Source organism: Lates calcarifer, linkage group LG4, assembly GCF_001640805.2.
Source record: "Lates calcarifer isolate ASB-BC8 linkage group LG4, TLL_Latcal_v3, whole genome shotgun sequence".
Classification (NCBI taxonomy): Eukaryota; Metazoa; Chordata; class Actinopteri; family Centropomidae; genus Lates; species Lates calcarifer.
The window spans coordinates 6,325,821-6,349,446 of record NC_066836.1 but is presented as its reverse complement, the minus strand read 5'-3'; the positions used below and the strand labels follow the sequence as shown (position 1 = coordinate 6,349,446).

The 23,626-nt window shown below is 39.7% G+C and overlaps 1 protein-coding gene across 12 annotated transcripts in view; it reads left to right on the top strand.

Moving 5' to 3' along the window:
* The window catches only part of LOC108884228 (band 4.1-like protein 3), a 49,078-nt gene that overhangs the window by 2,568 nt on the left and 22,884 nt on the right, over window positions 1-23,626 (top strand). For 8 of the 12 annotated variants that reach the window (XM_051069895.1, XM_051069889.1, XM_051069893.1 and 5 more), the window contains exons 2-3: window positions 15,800-15,969; window positions 19,465-19,608. In XM_051069895.1, coding sequence (XP_050925852.1) covers window positions 15,800-15,969; window positions 19,465-19,608 — 314 coding nt within the window. Of the gene's footprint in view, window positions 1-7,475; window positions 7,687-9,333; window positions 9,354-15,772; window positions 15,970-19,464; window positions 19,609-23,626 lie in introns of those variants that run through there. The other 4 variants (XM_018678008.2, XM_051069891.1, XM_051069894.1 and 1 more) reach the window with 4 other exon arrangements.

Here is a 23,626-nt window from a genome sequence, read left to right as displayed (position 1 = left end):
TTGTGACTGAAAGGCCAATTTTAGCGACCTGTGGTGGAGATCATCTTGTGACCCCCATGACCTTTGCTCAGAAAGAAAGAACAATCACCCTCCGAGGAAATCACCCTGCGTGTTTTTACATTCTTTACCCCCTACAGCATGACGTAACAAGATTAAATCTAATTTCTCAAGAGTCATTCATGTTCACAAGTGTTGCTTCCTCTGCTGCAGACATCTAAAGCTCTCAGAAGCTCTTCAGAAGAGATTTCCCACTGTTTTGATGTTGTATTACCAGTGATAAAGACTATCTCTGACTCTTCATCTCAGGAATTTAAATCAATATTACTGTCAGTTTAGATGATGATCAATAGCATTGTACCGCAGGAGAAGACATTATTTCACCCACTGCACTACACTTTGATGCTGTGACTCATTGTGCTGTGTGTGGCAAAATGAAGGATGTGGAAAGGCTATGTGTGTGAGTGAGTCAGAAATAAGGGGTTAAAGGTAAAGAGAAATAGTCTGCAGATCTCTGCCATTATCATGATTTAGTGATAAGCCATGCAAAGGTTGGAGTAAAGTAATATCTGGAGACACTCTTTGAAATAAAAGGGCTGAGCCAAGTGTTGAGTTATTATATTACACCCACGACCTTCCCACAGTGCACATACTGAACCCCCAGTGGAGTAAAATGTAACTTGTGTTTTAACTCTTAAATGCTAAAATATACAAATTTAGTTTTTTCTTAATATTATTTTTACTTACTTTACTTTTTACAGAATATTTCAAGTCAGTTATGGCTTCAACAAATTATTTTTATCACTGATCTGATTAATCTGCTATTTTCTTCTGGATATATCAGACACTTGTTTTGTTTATAAAATGTCTGGGGAAAAAAGTGAAAAATTACCATCACAGTTTCCCAAAAGCCAAGTTAACATTCTAATATGATGTTTTATCCAAACAGTAAACCCCAAAATATTCATCGTATTATCATAACTGTTGAACACCATCAAATATTCAGATTCAGAGTGATGATCAGAATAGTCACTGATTATCAACTGATCGAGTAATTTATCAATGGCTTAACTGTTCCAGCTCTAAAATCAATAGTACAATAATACATTTTTTTAATACATTGTGTTATTTTACCCATGTAAAATCTCCTGTGACACGAAGCGACCAAACTCAAAAATTTTAACCAAACAGCCTGATTTCCCTCCCTTAGATAAAATAGAACCTATAGAAAAATAACAGCAACTATTTTGATAATTGATTAATCATTTCAGTCTTCAGCCTTGTTGTTTTTATTGTAATATTAAGAGCTTCAGCCCAAACCATCAGCAAAAATTTTTTTTTTCTTTTTTGCTCCAGGGTGTACAGTAGTTCACAGTCAGTTGAAGCGAGCTGAACTCGACACGTGAGTGCAGTGCTGCTCATGATCACCAAAGCCTTCGGGAGGCTAGAGCAGATAACACATATGACTCAATCTTGTTGAGTGGAGAGATAAGCTTGTTGGGAGTCTTGTTATCTCCCAGTGATGCCTGATCACTTGAGAGCGGCGTGGGGCTGTCTTTGCCTTATAAAGCTGCAGCTCCTGGGATGGCACCTTGACAATCACAGGGTATTTATAGCAGAGAGTCGGGGTTAGTCTCAAACTGGGCTCTATTTGAAGTCCTCTTCAAATGTGCTATTGTGCAGGAACTTTTGTCTACTGCCAAAAACTCTGTAGCACTGCTTCCAGTTAATTTCCTCAGGGTATTGCTATGAACACACTTGAGTGTATCCAAAGCACCATGTGTCTCCTCACTTTTTGATTACTACTAACTGAACACAGTCTCTTGAAATGATCATTGTATCTTATTTTAGTTCTACAAGTTCCTTTTAAAAGTATAGATGAAAACAGAAAACCTGACTGAACATATTGTGTCCTTTTTGATTTAAAAAGAGAAGAGACATAATCCAATATCTTGGACCATGCTGTCAAAATGAAATCAATTAAGTGATGTCACTGCCTTAGCCACTGCACACATGGCTGCTTGGCTATTGTCCTAAGTTGAAATATTGATATCCATAGAAATCTCTGAAAGGGAAGAATGATTCTAAATACTGCTGCAGTTTTTTTTCCTGTTCAACCACATGCTCCCTTTCTCTGAAAAGTCCTCGTCTGCAATCACTCGAAGGGCACAATCATTAGCCTGCCACTTTCCAAAGGTTAGAAATACAGACCGCGTTTATGATTCCTCAAGATAAGATGTGTTTCCCGCAAGCAAAAAACAAGAAGGGAGTGGTCCTCACCATTGTGAAAAAAAAATATATATATATTTTTTCATATTAATCTCTGTAACCCTTGGCTTTACATGAAAGGGAGCCAAAGTTGAAAAGAATGACTTCCCTAGCAGGAGATGTAGTGTGATGAGGGTGAGCTCAAGGCAGGCAGCTGATTAGGGAGCTTTGGCCCAGTTTGGGGGGTGTCAGAACCGGACACTAATTTGGTGTGTGTGCTTGCTGACCTGCAGCCCTTTGGGAGTGAAGGCATTCACAGCTAAGTAGAGCTGGACAGCAGGGAATAGTAGCTTTGGTGAGTTAGCTGTGAAATACAGAAGAGAGTCAGAGCCAATTCACTGCAATAAATGTACTGTAATAACCATAAAGTCTCAATTGTTTTAGAGTGAAACCTCAGCCTGAAAGTGCTCTAATTAGAAATTGCTTCATATGAGGACGACATAGGTTTGCACAAATGCAGTACACATAATCCAGTGTTATGAGAGCCTTGTAAATTCCCTGATTACAGCGGTTCTGTGTGAAAGCCAGGAGACAAAATGGAAATGTGATTCTATGTTTGGGCAGAGGTCCTTTCTGAGCAGCAATTATTTTTCCCCAGACCCTGGGGATGGCAGCGACTGCTGGTCAGGACTTGTTTTTTAATTGGATCACATGGGTAATTTGCCATGTATTGTAAAGGGACATGCTTCAATGTAATTATGTATTGATTCATGAAGTGCCAGCTTGCTTATTCTGACTGCAGCATTGGAAATTGGATTGCTGTAATGAGGTTCATAAGGTTACTGATTCTAGAGACTTGGCAAATATGCATATTCATACACACCAGGATTGGCTGATTAAAATTGAAAATGGAAAACATAATCTTACGTTGCCCGGTTACGCTAACACTGGTTTAAGTTGTGAGTAAAGGCTGTGGATTCAAGGTTAACAAAGTTCAAGGTCAGGTTTTGGAACAGATGAGCTGCACAGGAAGTAAGTGTCTGTACACAGCAGAAAAAAGTGAAGAGTTAAGCAGCCACATAAGCTAAGTAGAGTCCAGAGATCACATGTTGTCTGTCTTGTGTGGTATTAGTCATTCTGCCGACCAAGGGCTGTTCTGGAGGCTCTGAGGAGTCATAGGTCTGCACTCACACTCAAACAGAAGAAACTCAGAACATCAGATATTTCTACAAGTTTGGGGCTGGTATTTTACAAATTATAGCATCAATAATCTGTTTTTACACCTCATTTAAACTTACCATAGATCTTTTCTCAGTCGAGCAGAGCGGGATATACCATGATCAAAAAAATACCTCTGGTGCAGTGGAGCATTTTTCCTAAGAGGGATGTAATCATCAACATATATTAACTAACGAGTATAAAAAAGCTGATTGTTATGAGATAACAAAGTTCAGTGCCGTTTCACTCGTGTTAGACAGAATAAAACTGGTCAGCAGTTAAACACTCTGAAGAGTGTGCTGCCTGTTTTATATTACACATTGATCAAAAGAGCTGAAAACAGAGGTGAAGTATGCTTTGATTTTTTTTTCTGCTGTGACTGTTATATTCCATTGGTTCTGCTCAGACATACTAAGTAGAATTGAAGAATTGAAACAGTAACCTTAGCCTTCATAGTCCTCCTAGTCGTTTGATTTATTAATGTTAAATCAAATGTCTCTTGGTTTTGTGAAAGCTTTGATAGTACTGCTGATACCACTGAAGATCAACACTTTGCAGCAGCATTCATGTGCTGTTAGCTCACTGTGTTGATTCTCCAGACTGACAAAACCAACACAATGCCACTAAATATAAAACTGTAAGCTCCAGCCTGCCACCACACAACTGCACACCAGACAAAAATAGACTAGATTTGAAGGAAATGAAGGATTGATGAAGAATGCTGGAGAGTAGTCAAACCAAAGAGAGTGAAATATTTCTGTCACAAAACCAGACAGGCCTAAAACATGAGTCAATATTAGACCTAAATTTAACAGGTAGATGAAAGGGACTCGCAGCAGATGCCTGTGTTATTCTGTTTTTATTACATAGGCAATTGTTCACAAGCACAATAGTATAAAAAGCTGAAGGCTAGCTTTTTCAGTTTATGAGCTTATCAGTGTTCTACCTGTTTTGGCAATTGAATTATCTGCTGGGAAACTAGCATGTTTGCTAAATGTTTGTGGATCTTTTGCCCCCTTTAAGGCAACCTTAAAGGTCAGTTCATGGATTCTGCATCCAGATTTTGTGTGGGTCTGCATGACAATTTCGTCATCTGCCCAAGTCCATGATAGTCTGAACACCTGTGTGCAGCCCCAGACCTTAGTCCCTGTGGACTCTCCGCATTATGAGTACAACTTCTTTCTTAATGAGGTCCTAAGTTCTTATCCTCAAATGTAGATAAAGGTTGACTCTGCCAGGTTGGTTAGATGGGTCTCTTGATGTACGCTTCTTTTTGTATTGAGTTTTTGTTTTCTGTCTTTTGTATATGTGCTATACTATTGCACTCAGTTTTCATTAGAATCAGCTACAGTACATTTGCATATGCCTCTAAGATGAAAGGGTCCTGACTTGATGTCTGTAGAATTTAGAAAACTTCATCTGACAAAAAAAAGGAAAAAAAAAATCATAAATCTTAGCTCCATTGTAATTTGCCATTTTTAACAATGCAAGCATGGAAGATTTGATATTTCCTTTGGAGACACGCTTGTATGTAACCCCTCATTTCCATTTTAAGATTGTTTACTGCATTACAGGCACACAGTCACCACCCACTGGCCAGACAAGCCCTGATGAGCTATGTCTGAGACGATCAGTTGGGTCATGACAATACTGTGCCAGACTCCACCTACTCTAAATGTAGATAAGTATTGTTTGGCAGAGCAGAGGACAGACTTCTCAGTTAGTTGCTGCTGCCTTTTATACAGTATGTGTTCTCAGAGAGCCTCATTGTGGTGATGTGTCAGTGTACATGACATTTTTTTTGGGGGGGGCGGGGGGTTATTATTACAATAATGCTCCTGTTTGAAGAAGAAATGAAGGGGGAAGTGAAAGAAACTAACTCTGGAGAAATGAAATAATTACAGTATGTGACAAAAAAACAAAAATTCCAAAAAACACTGAATCATTAAAGTGACCAACTGTGGAACTTTGACTTGTTATGTTTAATGGAGGTATCACATTAAGGCTCAGGATGACAGCTCAATAAGTTATTACAGTGTGTGAGATCACTCTGAAAGAAGTATCCTTTTGACAGCCTCCCTCTGCTATTATTTCTCCTCCTAGCCTTGAAGGTTACAGGAATATTTTGTTACATCTATTGTCAGGCTACTGTAGCTCTAAACCTCTCTCTCCCTCCTTATTGCTGGTTGCTTGTAAGGTTGGTGTTTAGGAATTTAAAGTTGCACATAAAGTAGCTGAATCACCTCATATTGTAATGTAAATTACATGTCTTCACTGTAAAACATTCATCGTTGTTGTCATTGAGCTTGTTTTATGAGCTGTGCTACAATTAGCTAGAGGCTGAATGAGGAGCCAGCTGTCTGGCTGCTGTGCATAAGAGCTGCACTGTGTGTGTTATTACATTTACCCTCTACTATCTGAGCATGCTTGCCATGTCTCCGTCTGTATTTAGGGAACTTATGTAGCAGGAAGTTCTCTGAAGACATAAATGCACATAACTGTGTGTTTCTGTTTGCATACTGTACAGGAAAGTGTTGGCATGTGGTATACTACTTGAGCATGAAAGCAATTAGATGAAATAAAAGTCAAATGGATGACCAAGCTGGGTCAAGTTCCCAGTGGGAGGCGGGAGGCAAAACCCACAAATCCTTGGAGGGAACAACCCAGACACTAATTAAAAACGTGCTTTTATGTCCATGTTTGTGCACGCACAAACATATAGGGTAGCAGATGTGTGTCAGTATATTTGTGTGTTTACTATTGGCTTGTTCTAATATGCCCTGGATTATGTTTTCCAATTTGGAGAATTTCATAAAGTGGTCCAGACTGGGTGCTCACAGGCAGGAAGTCTGTTTGAAATTCAGTAGCAACAGATCAAGTGTTTTGTCTTATATTCAGTTCAGTGATGGAAGTAGTGTTCAGATCTTTTACTTGAGTAAAAGTAGCAGTACGATAATGTAAAAATACTAAAATAAATGTCAGTTTTTACAGAAGTATTAACAACAAAATGTACTTGAAAAATCAAATGTAATGTTCATTATGCAGCAGAATGGTTCCTGTCAGTGTTGTATTACACTATTGGATCATTGCAAGCTAATTTTAACTACTCTGTATTCAAAATCTATAACAATGTATCATATTTTGCAAAGTCACAGGTTTTATATATAAAATCTTCATTTGAAAAGTAACTACAGCTGTCAGATAAATGCAGGGAAGTAGAAAAATTACACTTCCCTCTGAAATGTAGTGAAGTAAAAAATAAATTTGCTAATTTTGTCTTGTAAGCCTAAGCCTTATGACCTATTTTGTAGACAATAACAGAACATGTAAGAGTGAAAGTTATACAAATCATTTTTCTTTTTTGGACCTTTTGTAGTAATGTTTTGAAAATGTATACGTGATGCTCAGTATCTGGCTTATATGAATTTGTGGCATCTAGGGCTGCAGTTTCATTTATTGTTTTCATAATTCAATTTAACTTTAATTTGATGATTATTTTCTTGTTTAATTATTTATAAAATGTGAGAAAATACTGAAAAATGCACTTGGTGAAGTCATTAAATTGCATGTTTTATCCAACTAACCTGAAGATATTTCATTAAATGTAACATGAGATGATGAAAAGCAGCAGATCTTCTCTAATGAGAAGCTGGAACCAGAAAATGTTTGTTCTTTTTGCTTGAAAAATGACTTTAACAACTAATTGATTATGAAAATTGCAGTCAGTTATTATTTGTTGATCGAGTAATTGATTAATCAACTCATCATTTTAGCTATAGAGGTGGTCTTATGTGGGCTGGGCATTACATGAAGTTAAGTTATTCATTCATAAATTGGAGGTAGCTACTCAAGTAAAAGCAGGCTTACAAGAATCTCAATTTAGTACTTCAATACAGGACTGTTGTAAATGTACCCTGTTACATTCCACCGCTGATTCAGTTTCATTTTAATCACATTTCCTTAAATAGAGATTACTCGCACTGCTTTTTTCCCAGTAAAACAACAAACCTCGTGTCATTAATTGCCATGCTCAGTGTATATGTGTGTCCTGTATTCGTGTGTGTGGAAGTAATGGGGTGGGGGAGTGCTGCTAAAATAATGCCGCGGCTGTCCTGATATCCCACAATTCTACTCTCAGCTGCATAGTGGAGTTTGATAGGCTGGTGGAGAGGGGAACTGCAGCAGAGTAGCACCGCTGTCAGGAAACAGAAGCCCACTACGAATGCAACTCGCATAACCATCTGAACGAAGACGGTTTACCTGGTAACAAACCTCTCTTATTTGCTGCTTTTCTCCTTATTATTATGTGACCTTCTTAATAGAGATGCTTGCTACTCGGTTTGTGCAAATCCCCGTTTTATTCCCTCTCTCGCCTCTGAAGACCACAACACCCACCGCCGATGACAGATAATTAACATTAAAATACACTTCTGGTGTATTCACTCAGGCGGAAAAGTCGGGTGGACGTGGCTAACCGTGGTCAACCTTTTGAATTCCGCTATGGTTTGTATTTTTGTACTGTAGCCTTTCGGTGCGTAACATTGTAGCAGCGTGTTGTTGTGTTTTTTGTGCTGAATGTGCTGCCTGCAGCGGTGGTTATTTTGTAGCTAAAAGTCAAAGCCTGCACAGATACTTCAAAGAAACAACCCGCTTAAGGTACAGTGAGCTAACGTGCTCCAGTTTCGAGGCATAAAGTGTAAAATGGGTGAAACGACACGACAGAGATGCTTTTCCAACCCTTTAATCCAGCGCTTTTACATCGGTGAAGGACAGCGCTGAGTCACCGGCAGACATGGTGACATTTGAAGACGATTCGTGGATTAAAACTGTTCAAATTGTCGGATCTTTAAGACGACATACTTGGGTGTTTTTGATCTGCAGTGCGGTAGGCGTGGTTAGGGGCTGGATGACACGGTCTGGATCCTCTTTTAGCATCCTCACATCCCAGAAGGCACGGCATGCAATGGCCGGAGTCTGACTTGACAATTTAATTAAGATGCACAGTAAGCTGTTGTTGCAGTAGCATTGAACGGCAGCAGCATCGTGGGCCTAGTTTGCAGGGCTTCGTACTGTAGCTCATTCATTGGGAGTGAACCGTTTGAGAGCAACCTGAATTTACTTCAACTTGCATACAGTGTATTGGAAAATGCAGGTACACACTGCTGACATCTTTTAATATGAATTAGGCAGAGCTATTAGCATTACCAAAAATCTGCTTTACATGGTCTATTCTTACAGCCCATAATCATAACTTACTGTATGACACTTTCTATCCTTAGACGCTTGATGTAGATAAGGAAACACCCCAAATATGTGACTTGCACACTTTAAACTTTCTGTTGGGCTCTGCAGAGACACAATGGGGTCATGCAGTATGAAGGCAAATACAATAGCAACAGCTTCTTTTTACTGGTTTTGTCTGAGGTGAACAAGGGTGATGCATATTTTTAAAGCAAAAAATGACATAAAAACAATGTATCATCCACTCCAACTGTGACTCCTCCTGGTAAAGTACAATAGGTCCCAGTATAATACAATATTATGGTTTGGGTTCTATAAAAGCATCTTTTCATTGTTTTTGACAACTATCTTCAAAAGAGAATTATAGCGAGGACCCAAAATAAACCCGAAAGGTTTGTTTTAAAGCTACGATATGCAAGTTCTAGATAACAAGTCAGAGCTAGCATGAGAATCGAAAGCACTTCTCCCACCCACCCCTCCCTCTCCCCGCTCCACCCAGTCCTTCACCTACATCCCCTCTCTGTTTGCCGCGTCTGCTAATGGAGGAATGGGGAGCTTACTAGATTACGAGTCAGACACAGCTAACAGCAGTTCGGAGCCTGTTTGGGAGAGGAGTAGCAAACCTGGAGTCCCTTCATATATTGATTGACGGACATGAGCTCACACCCCAGATGGTGGATCTCTGATTGGTGAGAAGGGCGAGGCTCACCCTAAAACTTTGGAGGGGAGTATCTCTGTGCTGCTGCCAGGCTGTTGAATGAGTCTGGGTCACAGAAGCCTCTGACAGCAGCTCTCCACATTGAGATATGTTTTGTGACATGCTGCTGCTTTGACCCTTGTTTATGCTTGCCGGCAGACATTATTGGTAATCAAGTTACAGCTGATTTACTGATTACCTATAGCTAATCTCATAAAATGCTTAATCCCTGCTGGCCCGTCACAGTCGCTGTATGAGACGTTATTAGCTCTTCATCTAGCTGCCAAGATTTTGCTCTAATCTTTTACATAAATAGGAGATTTTCCCTTTGTCAACGGAGCAGTACAGCTGGATTGAGCGCTAATGTGTATTTCATGATTTGTTTTCACTTCAGTAACGTTTGTACCAGGCTTTCAGGGAAACCAACCCTGGCCTTAAGCAACAAAACACCAATGAAGACACACTGATTGCGTTGCTTAACGAAGTGCAGTCAAGTCAGTCAAATTGAGATTACAATAAGTTTGCTGGCCTGTCTTTTGTATCCCCCGAACGCCTCGCTGCTAGAGACAGTAATGCTAAGAATGTAAACGCAGCAAGCTGACAGGATTTATGGCCTCCTCAGCAGAAATGCTCTCTGTATAGAGTCACCTTCATGTGACCAGTCTGCCTTCCCCAAAACTGCTGCTCTGCTGCTCAGCTGTGAAGTGCCTCGTCCATTTTGGTCCGGAAGGCTTCAACTAAGTGATTTTTGAAAACTGATACGAGGGCTGAATGTAAAAGCCTCTGACATGGCTGCTAAAAAATCAAATGTACTAAGACGTTTTAGTTTGCTGTCATGAGACTGTTTTCATAGAAGGAGGCAGGGCTTTGTGGTGCTATTGAACTGTATTGCATGATACAGATGTTTTTTAGCCAATCATACCTCATGATATAGATGGAGTGGACAAATTAATAGAAACACTTGTGGGTGTAATGGCATGCATGAGTGTTTATGCAAAATATATCTTGATTTTTTAATGAGAAAAATAGATAAAGAGGTGCCACAAAGCATCAGTCTTGAGATGTTTTGCTGAGTCATTGATGTTACAGTTTTTGACATTTTGTAGCTTGTTAGGAACTTTTGTACGGGGTTGTTTCTGTGGTTTGGTTAAACATCTTTGTTGACTTTATATAAAGTAGTAGTTGCTAGATCTGTCTCCATGCTACCAGAGCAGGAGAATGTCCTGGCTGAACACACTGAGTTAGAAAACAGATCTGGGTTGTTTGAAATATTGAATTGTTGAAGGCAGGACAAACTGTGCTAAGCGAAATGTGACATGTTATTTAGTAACATTTTGCAGATGCCTTATGACAAGTTAAATGTCGGTCATTTGTTATTATCTCTCACAGAAAAAGCAGAGTCAGATAAACAATGAGTTTCTCGTGTTGCTTGTTACACCAGTTTAGGTCTACTGACAGTCAGGTAAACACACGTCAGTGTAAAGCCTCTTCTTCTGCTTTTCAATGCAGCTAAGTTTTAGCTCTGTTCATTCCAGTTTTTCTGGTTTTAACTGTTCAACTTTGAGCCCTTTGGGGATGATCCTGAAGAGCATGTTTGACAGATGTGTGAAAGGTTTATGCAAAACTAGTGCTGCAACTGATTGTTTTCATTATCGATTAATGTGGTAATTATTTTCTTGATTATTCAGTCGTTTGCCTTATATACATCATACAACAGTGAAAAATGTCTATCAGCTGTCTTGTTTTATTCAACCAAATGTAAAAGTGTCTTCCCAAACATAATACCAGGTTCTGTTTTTGTGGCAGAACAACTCCTAACCAGTGGTTGCCACTAATGGTGGCACTCTATGCATGCAGAGATGAATATAATATTGCATCTATTATAAGTTACTGCAGTTAACAGTGTTTGTTGAATGCCTTAAATCTACTGTAAAAGGGACACTAAATACTCTAGGACATTTTGTTTTTGTTTGTCTATGAGAGGACATACCATTCATGACAACATAACCTGTCAATAATGTTGTTTGTTGTTTTGAAGTCAGAACATTTAAAAACACTTTTGGGATCAGTAACCCCTCAGCAGAGGTGTCTCATTTGAGTGGCCAGACCAGCTACATGGTATCCTGTTACAGTAGCTGGGTTTCTGTGTGACAGCTGTCAGCCCTGCAGCCATGGAGAGGGGTCGCATCATGTACGACAGGCCTGCTCGGGATGGGCTTTGACGTGTCAAAAAACGCCAGCTATTCCCCTCCATGTAACCTCCATAAGCCCCCAAGGGGAGGGGTGGGTGGGTGTGGGGGAGGTTAGGAGTGTGGGGGCAGGGGTGGCAGGGATGGGCCCAGCTGTGGTGCACTCCGGCTAATGGCACTCAGCACAGATGGCAGTCCCTGTCCTCTCATTTGTGTCTGTGTGCATGTGAGACTCCATGTGCACAGGCCACTTTCCAACAGTGTGCATTACAAACACAAATGGACCTTAAAATGCAGATTTGCATCCATGGGGCAGCACCACAGCCGTTAGAGTCAGTGATCAATTATGTAACGCAGCTACATACTGATAAGCCTCTGCTGAGCTTTTAGTATGGACATGAATGTCCACTGCAGTGGGTTGTCTCGGCATTATGTCTGAATGCGATTCGATTTCTGATTTAATTAGTTTCTCTTGTAGCAGACAGCATGTTTGATAAACTGTGGTTTTGTTTTGATTTATTTTGTAAAGGAGAAATGGGTGTGTCGCACTAATGATGTAATTGTTCAACTGAGGAAGGTTTGTTCCTGGAGGAAGACGTCTCTCCTTTTATTACTGAGAATATCAGTTTCTATCTGAAAATAGCAGAGATAAACATGTGTTTTCCATCAGGTGACAGCTGAGTGGAAAGCTGTTTTCCAAGTTGTAATCTGAGAGATGCATTTGATGACATCTTTGACACTAAGTGCTCATTGTTGTAGGGTTATTTAGCATTTACTGTAGCTGAGGTTTGAGATTTTTTTTCTTCTCTCAGCATTCTCTTCATTCGTCTTTTCAGTCACAGCACTTTCATGCTAAGTGCTGAGTTCCTCTTTTATTTATTCCTCAAATTTACTGAGGAATGAGTTTCAACAGCAGGTTCCATTTTGGACCTGGTTCCCAGTCAACCAAATATCCAGATCCATTAAGCTCAGATGCTAATGAATCCCTTAGTAAACCCTTTAAACTGTCATATTTATGCCTTCTCTGGCAACAGAAGGTGATTTGACATCTTTGGCTTGTGTGGTTTTTAGCCTTAAGCGAATTGCAAATGTTGAAATGTAAACCTCGTAAGATTCACTAAGGGATTCAGCAGGATTTAGATTTGATAAAATGCTGTCATACCCCACTCATATTTCCAGTGTGCCTGAGGATGTTCCCAGTTGAAACTTACTAAACACCAGCCCTTTATGCCTCCAAATGTAAAAAGCTTTCATGACCCGAGAGATTGGATCTCTAGTTACGCAAGATTAATCAGCAATAGAGCGGCAAAGCACATTTATTTATTTGAAAGTATCACAGATGATTAGATTAAAAAGACTTTGCCTGCATTTTCCAGTCTTGCACTCAGTATGATAAAGCTATATTGGTGCAATCATCAGCCGCCCCTGTATACTAGGAGAAATCCAAGGCACTAAATGAGTTGTGAATACAGCTTTCTGAATGCATAATGTATGTGCCAGTCCATGGTGAGGGTCACACACAAGGCTACTGTGTGGGCTGTTGTGTGGTCCTGTGAAGAGTGCCTGTCACCAGTGACTGAACGTATTCTTCCTCCATTTCTATGGTGCTAAGATGTTCCTTTCCTCTCCTCCTACCATAGTTCCTGTTTCATGGGTTGGGGGTTTAAGTGAAGCAAAGGTTAGCTGTGCAGCCATCATCTGTCAGCTGATTCTTGAACCGCTCCTCAACTCTGCCACACATGGCGCAATGAAGGAACAGCAGAGAGCTTTTGACAGGATTCTGGTTGGATTCGGCTGTGTGGTTTTTCTTTTAAATTGCTTATCTTCGCTCAGGAAAACATGTTCCTTTTAAAAGCCGGGGTTGGAGTTCAGATCTTGTGACTACATCACTTCTTTCACATTGCTGCTACTCAAGCCTGTAATTTAGATTTGGTAATCTTTACAGCCTTTTTATAGCACCTGTAGTTACTGAGGTTGAGTATTCGAAAGAGTCGGATCAGCATGTTGTGTTCAGTGACCCTTGATGCTTCAAACCCATGCTTCTGATTTCGTTCAAAGCAAGGGCAGAAAAGCTAAAAAAATGTCAAGGCTCCCAACTTGTTTGACTCATCTCTGAGTCCAGATTTACTGGGGATTCAACCCACTGCTCATTAGCAAAGATAGATTACCCTGTTTCATTCAAAAAGCAATCCCCTACTTAAGAGGTAATACCTAATGATATTGAATGAAGAGACTTTTCTTAGTTTGCCAAGTCTACACACTAGTAATCACTCCTGTGGGTTTTTATCAGAGACGACAAAACATTCAGCTCCGTTCAGCGCAGAGTATTTTGAAGTACTGCGTCTGTCACAAGGTGCAAGATGAACAAAGCAACACGGAGGCATGATGAGGACTCCAGCTGTTCATAATCCAGCTATGTGCCAGCCGGTGTTGTTCACTGCAGGGCACGAGGAGTTAGGCATGTGGGCCAAATTTAGTCTTTGAAAAAGCCTGAAGTTTTCTGGCTGAGACAAGTTTTTATTACGAATTGTAAAAACAAACAAAACATTTTTGCAAGTGGTAATCTGTAAAACATTTACAGATAATCAATACCTTGTGTTTTTCTTTCTGTTTTGCCACACTTTGTTTGTCAGAGCCGCATCTCTCCATAGTGGTTGTTTGAGTTGTTCATCAGCGTGTTAGTAGTTTGGGGATCACCTCAGCCCACAGTGTTGTCTTTGTTGATCCAGAGGCTGCTGTCCCCAGCTACGGCTGGAAGTCACAGATCCTCCCCTGAATCATCCCCTGGAGTAAACAGGGCCCTATAAATAGAGCTCAGGGAGAAGCAAGCCAACAGCAGAATGACAGGCATCCGTACTACACACCACCCCGGACTCTGAGCAGAGGCCCAGTGTGTTGTCCCACGCTCACAGGCCCTCTAAACCCCACATCCCAATGTCAAAGCCTGTGGGTACAGTTAGTGTGGGGGCCCCCGGTGCTATCCGTCCTATCTGTCATCTTTGTTTGGCAAAATTGGCCATTAGATGTTTCCTCTTATTACCCAGTTTTAGGCTCCTGGGACAGCATCTGTTGGTGCTGGTATGCTGCTATTCAGAGGGAGAAGGTCATGCTATGAAAGACTGTTGCTGTTCAAATACTTTGGATGGTTGTGTGTAAATACTCCACAGAGGAACAGGAGAGCTATGACAGAAATTGAGGGGCATGCTGTTCTGATTATTTCCATTAACAATTAATCTTTTCCTCATTAATTGATTGTTGTTTTTTTAAAGCAAAAATGCAGAATATTCTCTGGTTCTCTAGCTTTTTTAGCTTAAAAAAATATATATGTATTTGGGGTATGGACTGTTGGTCAGACAAACCAAGACATTTGAAGATGTCACTTCAGGCTTCAGGAAATAGTCTCTCAATTTTCTCTATTTTCTAATATTTTACACTTATCATTAATCAGTTAATCAAAATAAATCTGATTTTATTGTTACAAGATCTATTTTGCTATTTTGCATTTTCATTTGAAAATTTTCTTAAGATTAATAATACATTATTGAATTTTGTCAGTTCACTTTCCCTTAATCATCTCATTGGTCTAATCTAATTGATGAATTAATCAGCTAATAGTTTCACGAGCAGTTTAATAGGGTGGTTGAATTACCCAAGAGATGCTTTTAGCAGAGGTTGAGACTAGAGCTGCAACAGTTAGTCAGTTATTAAGTTGGTTGTTTATCAGCAACTATTTTGTCTCTGTTTTCTATCATTGTTAATTGAACATCTTTAGCCAGACAAAACATGTCATCACTTTGGGTTTGGGGAGATGGTGATGTGTATTTTCATGTTATTTGACATTTTACCAAATGATTAATAGATTAATCAAGAATGTGATCAAAAATAATGAAAGCAATCCATAGTTTACCAGTTTAATCCAGGCACATGAGTACATGTGAGAAAACATATGTTGTAGAATCTGTGGACCAGCAGTCTAAGCACTTTCCATCATCAGCTGCTGAAACCACTGAGATTATTTAAAAAGAGATTGGAGTGCACCTAAGCCACTTACTTTAATTTCAGTGTTTATTCTGCTGTCAAACCATATCCACATCTCTGCATTTGCATCATAGAGGAGCTTATCGTTACATAGGGCTGAGAGACCGACAGTAAATCAATTCAGAGCAAGTCAGCTGACTCATCTATTTTTCCTCTTTATATCCTCCTCTTTTCTCCACTCTAGTGTGATTTACCATGACAACTGAATCAGGCGCAGACTCGGAGGCCAAGCAGCCGCAGGAGAACAAGGAGACGGAGAAGGGGAAAGCTAAAGCAGCATCCCAGCCCAGCCAGGCGGCAGCCGAACCCACCTCGCCTCAGAACCAGCCGGAACAGCTTCCAGCCGCTGCCGGACACAGCACCCCGGCCAGGAAAGAACAGGTCAGCCCCTTCAAAACCACATCCACCCCTTTATTTCTGTCTGAACTGGGCCTACACAGTATCCAGCCAGTTGTCATGGACATGGAATTTAATGAAATGTCATTCACCACAGTATTGTCCTCAACATTTTACCATACAAGATACACTTTAATATTTTGACTGAGGATGGATTTTCAGGGTGTACACGCTGCACATATTCCTATAGTTTAGGCTTGAATTCAAATTTAAGACAACAATGAAGAAAAATAAAAACAAAAACAATACGCACCATTCATCCCTCCCCTGAATTGCGTCTTTGTGTGAAAAATGGAAATGAACATGGGGGGAACAAAAACATACTGACGACATGGCCTCAGTGTCCTCAGTAGCGGTTAAGGCCCTGCATCAAATGCATCCGTTGAACAATTAGACAAATAGACATGCGCTTATCAGTGCTCTGTGCCTTTATTTTGGTAATGGGGTGAAAACACAGATTTAGAAACCGCCAACAAAGTGTGGATGTTTTCATTGCCAGCATTACGTCAGCTGATTGTACTGATTAGCACAGCTTCACACAGCTGTGGGGATGAAAAAGTAAACCGAGCTACTGAAGTTGGTTGAAAGTAAAACCTCATGGCTTTTAGTGGTTGATGGTTTCAGATCTCTGCTTATTTCCGTTCGTTTCATTGCCCTAAAACCAAAAGTTAGTAACGTTTGATAGTTGTGGGAACGCCTGGTATGGTTGACTCTGCTGATCTGTGATGGAGGCTTTCTTTTGAAAAACTTCAAACGTTTTTCAAACAACCATCATCTCCAAATTTATCTCATTGACTCACCGTCTTTGGAAAGCAAAGCTGTAAGTGTCTTGTCTTTCTTGTAGGATACTTCATCATAAAATCCCCATCATTTTGTCACATAAACAGCTGCAACGAAGTGATGATTATTGCTGTTAAATTTAATGAACAAAAAACATGATCCATCAGCAGGTTTGTGAGCTAAATAGTTATTTTTATATTCTGTTATAGAACAGTGGAAAACCCTGCTAAGTGTTTTTCAAGCCAGTGTTTTCGTCTCTGTTATGAATAAAAGTGTAGCCTCTGGCTGGTCCATGCCATATAGGCAGACAGCCCAGGTAGCTTCTGATGTTACTAAGTGCTTGTCTGCAGATTCTGAGCCAGACAACCTCCTGGGCTCACTATCTAATCGATTTGTAGATTGAATTTCCAATACTTAGAAACTACAGTCTACTACAGATTCCTGCCTATTCGCTAATTTACTACCTTGAAGGAAAACCTTTCGGCCAGCTGTGCATACATACAGATTTGTATGGGCAGCCTTTGCACAGATGTACCTCGGGGTACTACTTTATCCCAAACAAATTACTTACAATTGAAGTTTGGAGTACCTGCAGCTCCTAGACTGGAGCCTGTTTCTGGTGTGTTGCTTTAAAGAGCCCCATGTGCACAAGCTTGAAATCAAACCAATTTAGTTGCAGAACATGTTTTCTCATTGCACAAGGTTTTGAAACCCACTTATGTTTATTTTTCATCAGGCCAAAATTGCTCTCTCGATGGGTATAACTTAGGGAGCAGAAAACATTTTCAAAATCCAATTGGAAAATGGATAGAAGAGCTTTGAATGATGTCCGGTGTATGTAGGTTCTCAGACCGCATTAGAGTGGGGATTAGCTGTGAGCTGTCTTGTCTTATTATTTTTGCTTTTACTTGACATTGTAGGCATGTAGCTGATGGTTTTATCTCACTGCAGCGCTGGATTAAGTTTAAACCTGTAGATGTCTGTACAAGAAACCAGTATTAATGGGTCTAAAGGTCAAAGCTGCAACAGCCAGATGTGGAAGTGTTGAAAAGAGTAGAGCTGGTTTTGAGAGGTTTCGCTTTCTCATGATCTGCCTCATGTTAAACCATGTAACTGCAATTTGGGCATGCTCAGGCGCACAACCCCACTGACCTAGAAGTGTGGCTTGTATCATGATGTGAAAAAAAGTAAATGGGGTGTTTGATAAAGAGAAGAAATGGAGCGTGAGTTTACACGTGAATCATAATGGGCTGTAATGAGAGAGCAGCAGAGGCAGGGCTGAGGTGATGGGGTAGTTTCATTACAACCCAAGCAGGTCAATGTAGCAAGACATCATAACTGCATTTTAATGTTTTGATGTTAAAGCCACTCTTGAATGACTTGGACTGGACCAGATAATGATGCATAGAGATGATAGAAACATGGAAACATTTGCTAATTTGCGCTAAACACAAAGTGCAACTGAAGCTGATGGGAATGTCTTTTTTTTTTTTTTTTTAGCAAAAATTCAGTCATAAACCAAATAATTAAACAAATAGAAAATTGACCTGATATTGGTGTTAGATGGTCATGGGATCAAACTTATTACAAGTCCTCCTCTCGGGACTATAAGTGTCTGTCCAAATGTCTTTACAATCAATCCAATAACTGTTGAGATATTTCCGTCTGGACCGAAGTGGTGGACCAAACACACTGACACTGACATTCCTGGAGCGATGCTGCTGGCACAGCTCAAAATTTTTTAAAAACTGTATTGTGAACTTCCGTATCATGGTTGCATAGCGCTCATAATGTTCCACAGAGGGTGATGGACGTTGCTCTGCCATTGTCGGAGCTGTGTGAACTGGCAGAAACATGACTGAGAGAAATCACAGCACTCTGTCACAACACAGTCTCTGCTGTGAGGGTGCACATATAAATGAACTGGCCTCCGTTCACAGTTTCTCCACTGTGATTTCATGCCCCTGCAGTGCTTGTCTTTACTGCTCATAAATCATCTGTAAGTGTTTGAAATACATCTTTTGGTATTTTGTGGAAATTCTGAGTAAATCAAATCTAAATGATACTGTCACTTTAACTCCCATGCTCTCTAAAAGTGATCGTAATTTTCTTGTATGGATATGTATGAATGGGTCCACTGGGAGCACTGGTCCACACGAGCTGCTGTAGATACTGTAGAAACAATGTGATGGATATAGCCCGAAGAACAAGATAAGAAATTTTTAATATAGGAATGAAAAGGGGGCATTAAATCCACTTTGTGCGTGAGTAAGAAGGAGAAATATCTCGGAGCCAGAAGCTTCTTTTTCAGCATAAAGTCAGTCAGGAAGCCTTTGTTTTCAGCGAGGTGGAAAATTGGATTTTCTCTGTTTGAGACAAAATGGCGGTACACCTCTAGGTCTTCTCAGTGGGACCTGATTACATTCACTCAGGGTCCCGGTTTTTATTTTTAGGTTTTGGGCATGTGACAGAACTAGCGGTTTTGTCAAAGGCAGCTACAACTGTGTCTGACATCTAGGTCAGTCCGAGGCAGTTAGGTAAGGAAACGGGGTGCAGAGGGTATTTTCCTTTTCTGGTCTGTGAACACATTCAGCCCAAAAACGAATAAACTGAGACATCTCACTGATTAGTAATTACCATACATATAAATGAATTATTCAACTCATTAGTGTTAAGTGATTCTTGTTCTCCTCCTCTCAGGAGCAGCAGGAAGAGGACCAGGTGTCCCACAGGTCGTCCACCAGTCGTCTGTCCAGGTCTCCTTTGAGAGGAGTGAAGAAGGTGAAGATCATGCAGTGTAAAGTCACCCTGCTGGACGGCTCCGACTACACACTCAATGTGGAGGTGAGACGGGTGGTGCAGAGTGGGTGTGAGTGTCTGATTATTAAATCCCTTCTCGTTTTACTGCATCAAAAGAGCAAGGGTAAATTTTAATGATGTCGCGTGTAGCACTTTCACGTAACATAAGGTTCGAACAGCTTTTTCATTACTCTGTCGTTTTACAGCTCATTAATCTGAAAGAGATGTAACCCACATGGGAACGGTTTCGAGCCAAAACCAGACCAGACATGAAGATGTTTTGATGGCACAACACAGGACTCTTTTATTCATAGACTTTATCAGAGACAGTACAGATGAAAGTTGCTACATGGGCCAGAGGAATGCAACAGGTGTACGGTATATAGGGCATCATTTGTATTCTTGGTCTCTGGTCTTAGGCTCTCAGACTCAGGTTTTATAAGTTTGAAAGTAGTACACCTTACTTCTCTTCCACTGTAACTTAATTCATCTGAAGTTTGAAGGCCTATTTGATATTCACTGTTTTGTTCAACTCTGTGTATGAAAAATGTGATTTTTTTTCTTTGCACAAAGGGAGGAAAAGGGTTCATGGAAAAGTTATCTTCATTTCAAAAAACACAATAATGCAACATGTGGCACCATTTAGGCCTGGGTTCCAAAACATTAAAATTATGCTCCATAGAGGAAAACAACTTCAATTTCTGTGTTGATATTTAAATATAAAAACGTGTCCCACAAAGACTTTCTCATATTTCTCCTTATATTAGTCTTGTGATACTTGGCCTACTGTAATAAAATAGAATAAAATGTTCTATTTTGGCAATGCTTCTTAGAAGTAGGGATTTCATGGATTTCACTGTGCTTTTTCATTTGCATTGTGTCAAATTGCTTTGGGGGATTTGTTTTTCCTCCAAAGCTTCTTCTCTATGTATCCTTGAGAGAAAAAATATAATTCATACAATGGTTCTTAAATGTTTAGTTCTTACTTCAAAGCTCATCCACAATCCAGAAATAAACCCTGCGAGGAAAGGAGAGCCAACGATCAGTGAAAAACATGTGTCTTTGTGTTGTAAATGTGACGCACACAGCCCCACCATCCCAGCAGTGTGGCTTTTATCATAATGTGGAAAAATTAAATATGGAGGTGGGATGTTTTTGTGAGGAGAAGAAATAGAGCATGAGTTGGATGTTAATCATAATGGGTTAGAATGAGAGCAGGGTGAGGTGCTGAATAGATTCATTATTTTCTGGGCTGGACAATGTCGCAAAAGACTAATATTAAATGTTTTAATTTAATTGACCAAGATTTTGTTGCATTTCTATACAATGGCTGCCAGCATAAAGTGTGTATCATAAGTCCTACTGCACATTTACATTTGTATTGTGTCAAACTGCAGCGTAAGGTTATTTTTTCTCCCCACAGCAGCACTATGTGGCTTTGACCGAAACAATTACTCTGATTATCTATAGCTCTTACATTTCCAGTATTCACAAATAACCCTTCTAATCAAAGTAGAGCCCACAATCAGTCCAGGAAAATGTCTTTTTGTTGTAATTTTAAGTGTAGGAGCTCCACAGCATAATAGCTGCTTTCTGCCTTCAAACAGTCTTTCTTTCTCAGAGCATTAGGAATTCTGGAATAAATCTGACCCGTGAACTTATCTGACATTTCACTCTGCATATTTTCTTCCTAATAATAATGCAGAGTTCAGCCTTTATAAAAGTTATGAGACTTTCAGCTTTGTACTTTTCCCAAAATGTGTGCGGGCTGATGGAAAGAACCAGACCCTTCTCCTCAAATCTCCTTTGAGCAGATTCCTCCCCACCAGGGGTTTGGATAGAGGGATTAGCCGACTGTTTTGGTGGCGGTGGTGAGGTGAGGGGCTCTGACCGTGAAATGGGAGCATTTGTTGAAGGGAATCAGTGTCATTGACTCTGTGCACTGGCATGATTATTTGATGTCCCACTGGGACCAAGGAAGGATTCTAAGGGACACTGGAAATGGGGGTCAAACTGAACTTCTTACCCTTGAGACAGACAGAAGTTTTTGCGTCACACAGCCCCGCTTAAATAGATGGACTAACACCAGAGAGCAACTAAATCTAAAGTCTGTGTTATTACATATGAGCAGTTAAAAATACAAGAATGCTTATTTTTCATCTGGGATTTTGATTATTTAATTATCTAAATGAATATACTTCAGTTATATGAACAGAAAATCAATAATTGGCCTTTTGAGTGCATCTTAATTATTTCAGTTTCTGTGAGCACACATTAATCAGAAAAAAGTTGAGTAATTATCCTGGGGATATGGAGTGTAAATTAAATTACAATATATACACTGCGGTTGAGCTTTTAATCTACTGGGACCCCCTTGAAAGCAAAATGATACATCTCAAAGGGTTTATCCTTTATATAATAGATCTGACTAATCTCTGATAATGTGTGACTCTGACAAAAACACACTGAAGAAATGCAAACATCACCATTTACTTTGTGTGTTTCTGTCTAATAGAGTATTGCTACCTGGGTCTCACCCCACTTAACTGTCCTCCGACACTGGCACTTATTAGCTGAGGAATTCAGAGTTCAAAACCCAAGACATTGCTCTCTGATTATGAGTTTACTCTCATAGTAGACAAGGAAAATCTGAAATTATTCTCATCCATGAAGCTGAAGTTTTCGAACAGGTGTTTTCTTATCAAAATAACTGATGATCAGTTTGTTTTGTAGATATTTTATAGACCTTATTGATTATCCAAAAAAAACAACTGTTAAATGAAGTGAAAATTTAAGTTAATTGCAGACCTTTTAAGAGCACTCAAGCAAGCCTTTGTATTATTGGTTACACAACCGTGTCTAAGTAACAGTCTCACCTGCTTCTTCACATGGTCGTGACTGAATCAGGAGCCTTTTTAAAGAGCAGTAATGCAAAATCAAGCTGTGCTAATTGAAGCAGTGGTGATGCATAAAGCATGAGTCCTACCTGCGTGATGCTGGTAGTTTGACAATTCATCTAATCACAGTAACAATGTTCTCATGGGTGTATTTTATACAATAGTTACTAATATTGACTGAAAAGGTTTCATTAAAAAAACACTCATTACATTAAAAAGCGAGATATGTCACATTGTAGCTGTTTTTCCCCTGTCTCCCACAGGAGTTGTTATAGCAACCAGTAAGGCACAAACATGACTGGTCATACTGCCTGAAACTTAAAAAAAAAAAAAAATATATATATATATATATATATATATACACATATATATATATATATATATATATATATGTGTGTATGTATGGAAGTGTCAGCCGGGGTGAAACGCAGCAGACATAAGCTACAGTAGGTCAGCTTATGGTGTTTGACACAGTGATACAACTGAGGTCAGGGGATCCTCAGATAATTGCCAGAGAGTCCTCATCCTCCTCCCAGTCCCATTTGAAACTGGCCCAGAAAGTCGAGATTTGACATTTTTATCCTCCTGACCTTGTAGTTTTCCAGCTCAACTCAATTTTCTCCTCTGGGAAAAAATGTCTGCACTAATCGTTTCTTATCATTTTCTGTGGCACAGAACTGCTGAACCTCCTCTGCTTGACTTCAGAGAGTGTTATGTCTCAGTGGAGGGGGGAAAAAATCCCTCATCTCATTTTGTTTTTGTTTTGAAAATCTTTTAAGTTTAGATGCACATCTTGAGTACATAACAGTGACAGTGTTGCAACAATTAGTTGATTAATCTGCAACTAATTTGATCATCTGTTAATCATTAAAGTAATGTCTTTAAGCAAAATGCCAGAGATTCTCTGTTTCTCCAATGTGTTGATTTTGTGGTTTTCTCTGTTTTATATCACTGTAAACTGAATTTCTTTGTGTTTTGGATTGTTGGTTGGAGAAAACACAATTGTCTAATGAACTTAAGAAAGACTCTGGGAAAATGTGAAGAGTAGTTTTCAATATTTCCTGAGATTTTACAGACCAAATGATTAACCAAGAAAGTGATCTGCTGATTAATAAATAATGAAAATAGTAATTATTTGTAGACCAACTTTTAATATGTGGTTTGGT